Source organism: Pituophis catenifer, unplaced genomic scaffold, assembly GCF_029215685.1.
Source record: "Pituophis catenifer annectens isolate HBS135680 unplaced genomic scaffold, rPitCat1.0.hap2 SCAF_6, whole genome shotgun sequence".
NCBI classification, from domain to species: Eukaryota; Metazoa; Chordata; class Lepidosauria; order Squamata; family Colubridae; genus Pituophis; species Pituophis catenifer.
The window spans coordinates 55,098,831-55,109,225 of record NW_027256886.1 but is presented as its reverse complement, the minus strand read 5'-3'; the positions used below and the strand labels follow the sequence as shown (position 1 = coordinate 55,109,225).

The 10,395-nt window shown below is 45.3% G+C and overlaps 1 protein-coding gene across 1 annotated transcript in view; it reads right to left on the bottom strand.

Annotated features, from left to right (window-relative positions):
- Window positions 1–1,274: 1,274 nt before the first annotated feature.
- Window positions 1,275–10,395, bottom strand: part of WDR11 (WD repeat domain 11) — a 49,744-nt gene continuing 40,623 nt past the window's right edge. Inside the window, exons 25-29 of the mRNA XM_070945540.1 lie at window positions 5,467–5,632; window positions 3,800–3,897; window positions 3,054–3,199; window positions 1,774–1,853; window positions 1,275–1,484 (exon numbers count right to left, since the gene is read on the bottom strand). Of these exons, the coding sequence (XP_070801641.1) occupies window positions 1,330–1,484; window positions 1,774–1,853; window positions 3,054–3,199; window positions 3,800–3,897; window positions 5,467–5,632 (645 nt within the window). The 3' untranslated portion in view covers window positions 1,275–1,329. The remainder of the gene's footprint in view (window positions 1,485–1,773; window positions 1,854–3,053; window positions 3,200–3,799; window positions 3,898–5,466; window positions 5,633–10,395) is intronic.

Genomic DNA, 10,395 nt, shown 5'->3' with positions numbered 1-10,395 from the left:
TTCTCCCTTCAGGATTTGGGCTGTTGGGATAAACAGGATGATGAACTTGATAGCCTTTTTTACATTATTATTGCAAAGCACAACCAGTTGATCCCTCAGAATTTCGTGCCTGACTTTTTCCAAATTCCCTGGTTTACAATATTAATTATTAAACACAAGTTGAGGTGTATGGAGAAAAACTACAAAAGTTTTGTCTAAGATTTACCTCCGTTGGGAATAAAATGGCATGGTCAACTAGGTTTGGGGACTGCAAAATGGCAGTTGAACAATACCGTATAAAATATATAGTTGAACAAATATATATATTTGTTATATATATATTGAACAAATATATATATTTGTTCAAAGGAAACTTGTACAGAATAGTGTAAGGCCATTTTGCAGTTTTATATAACTACACACACACACACACACACATCAAATTTATATTTGCTGAAAAAGAAATAAAGGGAGACTAGTATAGATCTATTTCAAGCTATTTAGCTCTCATCAGCTAGCCATACCCTTATTCAGATTCGAACTTGGGCTGCCTCCATATTAGGCAGTTGTATTAACCTCTGACCACAAGTTCTCCTCCCTTTATCAGCTTGAGCCAGGGGAGAAATTTGGTATAAAATGGGTTGTTGTGAATGCGACTGCTTGAGGGCTCCTGGATTGGAGCTGAAAGGCGAAAGGGAAGCAGTATGCTCCCTCTCATTTTGGGGTAGACCAGATGCTTTATATAACTACAAGTATATATATATGATTAGTCTCCAGGATTGTTTGAGAAACTTTCTGAATTTACTCAGTTTTATGCAACTTGTTTGGGGCAAAAGAATTTTCCCGCAGATGCACATTTCACAATGAAACGTCAGTATAGCTGTAGTGCTGACTGCCATAAGTAATTTTAAACCAATACAGAAAAACCAGACGCAATGGTTTCAAAGAATGATGGGATACATCTGTGGGACTTGTGCAGTGAAGGTTTTTTTCAGCATTATTTGTATAACTTCATGGGACACGTGGAGGCAATCTTAAATCACAAGGAGCAGGAAAATATTGGGCTGAGCCTAGTTCACAAATTTTAAACCATACATTAAGATAAATAACCAGTTGCTGAAAAGCTTTTACCAACACAGTTGTTAGTCAAAGACCAATATAGCATTGCTTAATACCAAAACTGTTTCTACCAATGTTAAAACAAAATACAAGACATTCTTTACTTATATTTCTATTGTGATAAAAGATACGTTTTTTTTTAAAAAAAACCTTCTTTGTTTCTTAAGTATTATTGCACCAATGACTCATCCCATGGGAAATCACAACTTCTAGCTGTCTTCAAAAGAGTTCTCATTCTTTGACTCCCTCATTCTGTTGTTCAAGTTCACTCAACAGATTTTTGCCTGGTACTCCTGCTTTTGTGGCAAACAAAATAGCAGCCTGCTTAAACCCTAGAGACTTCAGACTTCTGGCATAATCGGCGAATATTGCATGGATTAATTTCTGTGAAAGGCAGGTTAAGGAATATAGAAATGAACAATCAGATATCAGACTTCTGGATGAAAATGCTTAAAGCTGGCGCTGTGTTTAATCCTGCTGTTAAATCTGAAAATATTTGACAGTGAAATGTTTCCACAATTTAACACACTGCCTGTTATCACTTAAGATATTTTAGATATGTTATCCTTTTTATTTTTGCCTTAGACTGAAAAAAAACTTTTACATGCACAGCACCATAAAGCCACTATTAGTAGATTTCTATGCTTGAATTTATGCATAATTAAAAAAGGATATTTGCATCTTCATTAACTTCAATAGCACCATACTTAAGGCAGGCCTCAAGAAACAATGCAGCTCGGTCAAAATGCCTCATGCTGTTGAAAACAAGAATAAATGATTATGTTAGATAGTTTTTTTCGTCACTGTGCAGAAATATTTCTTCAGATATATGCAACCAGGGTGGATAAAAATTGATAATTTTTTTAAAAAAATATCAGAGTTTTTAAATTCAAATCGGATTTTTTTATTTTTATAAAATTTATTTTAATAAAATGCTTTTGGAGTAAAAATCTATCTAAATATAGTTTTCTATTTAAGATACATTAATTCATCATGAATTAATTTTATTCATCATGAAATGGAGCTTAGTTATATAGCATAAGGCTGTATATTCTGCAATATTAGGACTATCGGTGAGTCAACAGCAGGTCAAAGGAGAAGCTGCTGCGGGACAGAAATGACAGTTGCTCTTTAAAAATTATTTTAAAAAGCCTTTCTACTAGTGATTTACTAGTGAATCGTAATTTAAATCAAATTACCCTACATGCAACAGACACAATGGTGCCTTTGATGCAAAACTAAGTTCAGTCATAAAAATGTAATAAGAATCAATAAAATATATGTGTTTCTATTCATAAAAGCAAATAAATATATTACTATTCAAATATGTGCTCACTATGGAAAAATGTATGGTGATGGACATAAGACTTGGATCACTTCCATTTTATGTCATTTGATTTCATTTTCAGTATTTTTCAACTTGTATATATTTATGTAAATTATTTACAAAAAAGTAACCAACACCTGGAAAGTATACTACAACCCTCTATAAAAACATAGTTCCTACTAAGGAATTTTTATTTTTAGTTACATTTTCTTTATATATTTCTGCACTAGACTTTCAGTCAGAATAAAACTTGAATAGGCAATACTGCAAAGACCTCACAACTCCCATTTACTTTATGTCAGAAGGTACTATTTTTGTTGATATTGTTCCTTAAGCAACCCAATACCTAATATCATATTCATACACTGAATTCATTCAGACTAATTCCCAGATAGTTGGTCAGCCTAAATCAGATTCTTTATAGAATATACTTTTTCTCTGAAAACATATATATTTGAACTGACAGGCATATTTATTCAGACAGACATTTAAATGACTTCTGTTTTGACTTTCAAGAGGTTGCATGTAGTTGATATTGTATTATTTTAATGTTGTTGTTTTTTTTTAAAGTGCAAAGTATACAGAGAAATGGTTCATGTTGTTAAATAAACAGAATATATGAACTGACCTATGTAACATCTCAGCCACTCTCATGAAACAACCCAGGGAAAGTAGAACAAGGATTGCCTTGGATTTTTGATTGATTTGTGGAGAACAAAGGTGATCCACCCAACGCTTCAAAACATCTGCACATTCTTCTGCATTCAGGCGAACCTTGGAAAGATTCAAAGTATTTGAATACATTCTGGAAGCCAAGTCACATGTGCCGGTAATATAAGTAAATGGAATAACGCTTAATTTATATCACTTGCTTTAAATTATTTTCTATTTATTTTCTATTTAGAAATTATTTAGAGAATAATGAGAAACAGTCTGCAATTTTTGAAAAATGACATCAATGAATATCCACCAGAACTCTTGTTTATTCACGGTTTATGGCTATTTGCAAACACTTCCTGGAGCCTGGATAGCTCTGCAAACTAAGCACTGTAATTTAACACCAGCTGTCTGCAATTAAAGTAAATTCGAATTTTGCCAGGCTCAAGGTTGACTCAGCCTTCCATCCTTTCTAAAGTAGGTAAATTGAGGACCCAGTTTGTGGGGGCAATAAGCTGACTTTGTATAAAATATACAAAAGTATGAAGGCTATTGCTTAATACACTGTAAGCCGCCCCGAGTCTCTGGAGAAGGACGGCATATAAATCAAATTAAAAAAAAAAAAACTTCATATGGATACACCAGCTACTATTGCTCTCAACTTTTTAATATAGTTATACATGCCATTATTTCTGATAAAGAAGCGAAGCATCCTACCTTTGCAAGCCACGCAGCTCGATTCCATTCCCCATAGGTTTGTAGGTAACGACAGGCATCAGCAGCTTTATCTATTAAACACAATAACTGGACACCCTCTGGGGAGGATGGAAAGGGATGTGTGTGTACCAAATCTTAATGAGTCACAGTTCAAATTTAAAAAAAAAGTTATTACATCTTTTCCAATTCAAAATGATAGACAACTGCTTTTTGTGGAGGGGAAAGTACAAACACTTTTCTAACTTATAACCTTCTGATTCAATTTTAGGGCATTCACAACCATTTAATACTGTTTTGGTCTTCAACACATGACAAAAAACCCCCAAAGACATACAGATAGTCCTTGACTTACAACCACAATTGAGCCCAAAATTTCTATTGCTAAGTGAAACATTTGTTAAATGGGTTTTGTCTCATTTTACAATCTTTCCCGTCATAGCTGCTAAGTGAATCACTGTAGTTGTTGAGTTATTAACAAAGTTGTTAAATGAATCAGGCTTCCCCATTGACTTTGCTTCTCAGAAAGTCACAAAAGGTGTTCACATAACTCCAGGACACTGCAACTGTCATAAACACATGCCAGTTGCCAAGCATCTGCGCAAGCTGCACTGGCTCCCAGTGGTCTTCCGGTGCACTTCAAGGTGCTGGTTATCACCTTTAAAGCGCTCCATGGCATCGGGCCTAGCTATCTTCGAGACCGCCTGCTGCTACCGACGACTTCCCATCGTCCCTTGCGCTCCCACAGAGAGGGCCTCCTCAGGGTGCCATCAGCCAATCAATGTAGGCTGGTGACCCCCAGGGGGAGGGCCTTCTCTGTGGGGGCACCTACCCTCTGGAATCAGTTGCCCCCAGAGATGAGGAGAATCTAAGACCTTAGTGCCTTCCACCGTGCCCTTAAAACCCACTTTTTCCAGCAAGTCGGGCTGGCTTAAGAAGAAATTTTAAATGTTTTAATTGGTTTGTATTTTTAATTTTGGGCCAAATTTATATATATTTTAATTGTTTTTTAATATTTGTATTTTATGTTTTTTAATTCTGGCTGTACACCGCCCTGAGTCCTCAGGGAGAAAGGCGGTATATAAATTTAAAATAAAATAAATAAAATAAATAAAATAAAATCTGAATTCTGATCACGTGACCATGGGGATGCTGCAACAGCTGTAAGTGTGAAAAACGGTCATAAGTAACTTTTTTTTAGTGCCGTTGTAACTTTGAACGGTCACCGAGTGAACTGTTGCAAGTCGAGGACTACCTGTAAATAAAAATTTCAAAGCAGAATTCATTTAGTCACAGTATTTGACTGTTGACAATATTTGCCTCTATTTCACCTCCATTCTTTTTAACGCATTAATAAATCAAAGACCTGTAGAAATAAGATCATGTTTGTCAATCTTTATCAGAGGAAAGAGAAAACAGGCCTCCCCTGCACATTATTAGATGAAATTAAACTAAATCTAAAGGGGGGAACTGATAATGTTGTAAAATTCTTCCTATATACCATTATATTTCATTACATTATATATATATTTGTCTCTTGTACTTTAAAAAGAAAATGTGAGGTCTAACATTCCCCTCTTAGCTAAATAGTAACATGCATTTTAATAGCTGTATGCTCAAACTTTTGAGGCGTTCTTATCAGAACTCAATATGGAGAATGGAAATTATACCTGCCAGCTTTCCATTTGCAATCATGTTTGTTGCTACCAATTTAATGGTACTTTGGGAAGGGCCTGAGGAAGTAACTGTGGTGACAAGACATGCCTTGAGTGAATCACAATAATAATAAGGGTTCTCAGCACTGGTTTCCAAAAGCAACTGCACAGCTCTATCAGTCTGGAAAGAGGAAAAAGATAACTATCAGTGTAACAATTAACATCAGCAATATTGCTTAATATTCTTCTATATTTCTAATAAATACATAATAATAATAATAATAATAATTTTATTTCTATACCGCCCTTCTCCCGAAGGACTCAGGGCGGTGTACAGCCTATTTAAAAACACAAAAAACACGACAACAATTAAAATTTAAAATCATTAAATAATTAGGCTCCAATTAAAATCCCAGAAATTTAAAATACCCCAATTTAAAACATTATGTTAATAGCCCTGCCTGGCGGAACAACAGGGTCTTCAGAGCGCAGCGAAACACCCGGAGGTCGGAAATCTTTCGTATTTCGGGGGGCAATTCATTCCACAGGGCTGGAGCTCCCACAGAGAAGGCCCTCCCCCTGGGTGTCGCCAGCCGACATAACTTGGCTGATGGCACCCTGAGGAGACCCTCTCTGTGGGAGCGAACTGGTCGGTGGGAGGCTATTGGTGGCAGAAGTCGGTCTCGAAGGTACCCGGGTCCTATGCCATGGAGCGCTTTAAAGGTGGTAACCAACACCTTGAATCGCACCCGGAAGACCACTGGGAGCCAGTGCAGCTCGCGCAGGAGGGGTGTCACATGGGCACAACGGGTTGCACCCATAACCACCCGCGCGGCCGCATTCTGGACCAGTTGGAGCCTCCGAGTGCTCTTCAAGGGGAGCCCCATGTAGAGAGCATTACAATAGTCCAACCGGGAGGTGACAAGGGCGTGAGTGACCGTGCGCAAGGCGTCCCGATCCAGAAAGGGCTGCAACTGGCGAATCAGGCGAACCTGATAAAAGGCCCCCCTGGCCACGGCCGTCATATGCTCTTCTAAAGACAGCCGTGCATCCAGGAGGACACCCAGATTGCGAGCCCTCTCTGTGGGGGGCAAAGATTCACCCCCAATAGTCAGCGATGGCACCTGCTGACCATATCGGGGCGCCGGAAGCCACAGCCACTCGGTCTTGGAGGGGTTGAGTCTGAGCCTGTTTCTCCCCATCCAGGCCCGCACGGCCTCCAGGCAGCGGGACATCACATCAAGGGCATCGTTGGGGTGGTCTGGGGTGGAGATGTACAGCTGAGTATCGTCAGCGTACAGATGACACTTCACCCCGAAACCACGGATGATCTCACCCAGCGGCTTCACATAAATGTTGAACAGGAGAGGCGAGAGGACCGACCCTTGTGGCACTCCCCATGCGAGATGCCTCGAGGTCGACCTCTGTCCCCCTGCCAACACAAACTGCGAGCGGTCGGAGAGGAAGGAGGAGAACCACCGCAAAACGGTGCCCCCTATTCCTAACCCCCTCAACCGCTGCAGCATGATACCATGGTCGATGGTATCAAAAGCCGCCGAGAGGTCTAATAGGACTAGGACAGAGGAGCAGCCCCTGTCCCGAGCCCTCCAGAGATCATCCACCAACGCGACCAATGCCGTTTCAGTGCTGTACCCCTGCCTGAAGCCCGACTGGTACGGGTCTAGATAGATAGCTTCATCCAGGTGCCGGGGAAGTTGTCGTGCCACCACGCTCTCAACAACCTTCGCCACAAAACGAAGGTTGGAGACTGGACGATAGTTGGCTAATTCAGCCGGGTCCAGGGAAGGCTTCTTGAGGAGGGGCCTCACTACCGCCTCTTTCAAGGCGGCAGGAAAGGCACCCTCACTCAGAGAAGCACTTATAATCCCCTGGAGCCAGCCTCGTGTAACCTCCCGGGAGGCCAGCACCAACCAGGAGGGACACGGGTCCAATAAACACGTGGCGGCACTAATCTTACCCAGAACCCTGTCCACATCCTCGGGAGTCACAGGATCAAACTCCTCCCAGATAACATTCTCAAGACCTGCCCTCGTCTCCTCCCGTGGACTCATCCAGTCGGAGTCCAAGCCATCCCGAATCCGAGCGACTTTATCGTGCAGGAATTGCACAAAATCCTCAGCGCGACCCTGCAAGGGATCTTCCCGCACTCCCCCCCGGAGGAGGGAGTGGGTCACCCTAAACAAGGCGGCTGGGCGGTTCTCTGCAGATGCGATAAGAGCGGAAAAGTGGTTAGACTTTGCCGCTTTTATCGCCACTAGGTAGGTCTTGATATAAGACCTCACCTGTGTCCGGTCGGAATCGGATTGGCTAGTCCTCCAAATGCTCTCTAGGCGTCTTTTCCGACGCTTCATCTCTCTCAGCTCCTCAGAAAACCAAGGAGCCAGTTGAGATCGGCATCGGGTCAGAGGCCGCAAAGGCACGACGCGGTCCAAAGCTCCAGCGGCCGCCCTTTCCCAGGCGGCCACCAGCTCTTCAGTCGAGTCGTGTGCTAGGGTCTCAGGACACGGCCCAAGCTCCGTCAGGAACCTTTCGGGTTCCATCAGGCGCCTGGGACGGAACCATCTAGTTGGCTCCGTCTCCCTGCGGCGGGGGGCGGCGGTAGGAAAGTCTAGTTGGAGGAGCGAATGATCTGTCCATGACAAGGGTTTAATATCTAGGTCCCCTCTACCAAGATCATTCAACCACTGACCAGAGACAAAAATCAGGTCCAGAGTGTGTCCCCCTATGTGAGTGGGGCCTTGAACTAACTGGGTCAGGTCCATGGCCGTCATGGAAGCCATGAACTCCCGAGCCACCTCTGACGCCTCACCCGCGGATGGAAGGTTGAAATCCCCCATGACAATAAGTCTGGGGGTATCAACCGCCACCCCGGCAATGACGTCGAGTAGCTCGGGCAGGGTCGCTGCCACGTGGCAGGGAGCCAGGTACGTAGTCAGCAAACCCATCTGCACCCCACGGCCCCACTTTACACAGAGGGACTCACATCCGGCTATCTGAGGAACAGTGGTCTCCCTCGGACAAAGACTTTCCCTAATAATCACCGCCACTCCCCCACCCCTCCCCTGGGCCCTTGGCTGATGAAATGCACGGAAACCTGGCGGGCACATCTCAACGAGGGGGACCCCCCCCTCCTGGCCCAACCAGGTCTCCGTGATACCTGCCAGGTCCGCACCCCCCTCCGAAATAAGGTCACAAATGAGGGGGGCTTTATTAACCACCGACCTGGCATTACACAACATCAGCCGCGGACCCAGGGCCTGAGACTCTACACAACCCAGGACACGAGTCACGCATCGGGGGCCGGAGTGCGCAATCGCTCGTAAACAGCGTATGCGCACCCCCGACACTTGATATGGCCCCCTGCGTCCGTCATACCTGCCCCTCCCACTCATTATTTCAATTTCACAGCCCTTCCTGTCATCCCCCTGCTTCCCGGTTGAATTTCCTTTCGCGACCCTCCTGCTGCAACTAATCGACCCATCATCCCGCTCGGTTGCTATCTGGACCCCCCCAGGTCCGCTTTTACAACCCCCCCCCCTCCCTCCCGGGTCCCCTTAAAATTTTTTTAAAAAATTTTCCTAAAAAACCCCTCAACCCCCTCTTCGCTACATGCCATCTCTCGGGGTTCCAAAGCCCGTCATCAAGATAGGCCCTCGATAATGTGGAGGGCCAGGCCTGCGAGAGGGGGGAGTCTCGCAGCGCAAGAAGGTCGGCTTTTTGGAGCATCAACCGAACCAAGATGGGAAAAAGGCCAGTCCGGGGGTCTATCATAGTCCAAAGGGGTGACTGAACATACAGATCACAAAAATGTCCATTTGTAGAGCTGGACTCCACTGTCCTCTCACGACAGGGAGAAGGTCCAATGTTCTTTTTCTCCAACAGAGGCTAATAGCCAACCATCCTCTCACGATGGCCGGTCCCGTTACAAGGGTTAACGGGAACAATGTTCTATCCTCCCCGTTGGGATACAAAAATCCCTCAGTTCTTTCAAATGGTGTTCAGTCTCTCCTACCAGCGAGGGCATGAGTGGAACATAGTGGGGGGGGGGGGTCCAGGATGTCCAGAGCATAGTAGTTCGTAAGCCCCACCCCCCATAAAAAAGGGGGGGGGGAAGGCAGGGGGGGGAAACAATATCCCCAGAGGAGGGTAACATCTCCTCCTCTGCCGATCTGTAAGTCCAGGCCCCCTCACTTCGGCTTCTCCTCTCCACTCTCAGCAAGCCACCACTGCAGCATTCTGTGGCAGACGTCGCACCGGAGCCAGTGTCACCCCCCACCCCAGCACCATAACAGATGCATGGGGGGGGGGGGAACCAGCGCCGCCAACTGGCCTCCACCGCCAGCACCGCCTTGGTTCTGCTGCTTTGAGTGGGGGGGGAGGGGGAGGAGGGGGGGGCATCGCCCCACGGCAGTTCGTACCACCGCCGGAGCCACCGTCCCCCTCCAGCCCCTCTTCTCCGATGGAAAAAACAAGGACCGCAGCTAGATGACTCTTTGCGGCCACGCCAAGCTGCTCCCACCATCGCTGCTACCGCCATTCCCGCTGCTGCTGCTGCCGCCGCCATCACCGCCGATGCTTTCTCGGCGCCCTCAGCTGTTCTTCGGCGCCCTCAGTTGTTTACGGCGCCCTCACCGCCGCCACAACCTCGCGGGGCTCCAGGCAGTCCCACAGCGCCCAGGAAGGTCTCACAGCGTCGCCGCCGCCGCCGCCGCCGCCGCTACCAACCCTGCGGCACTCCGCGGCGTCCTCGGCGTCCCAAGCACCCTTCAGGACCTCTCCCAAACCGCTAGCCCCTCGCTCCAACCATGATGTCACAAGGGGAGCAAAAATCCTCCCCAGGTTGGGCAGGGGCTCTCCTCACTGGGGCTCGGGGTCGCAGGAGGATTTAGCGCCCCTACACCCCTCGAAAAGGCCAAATAGCCC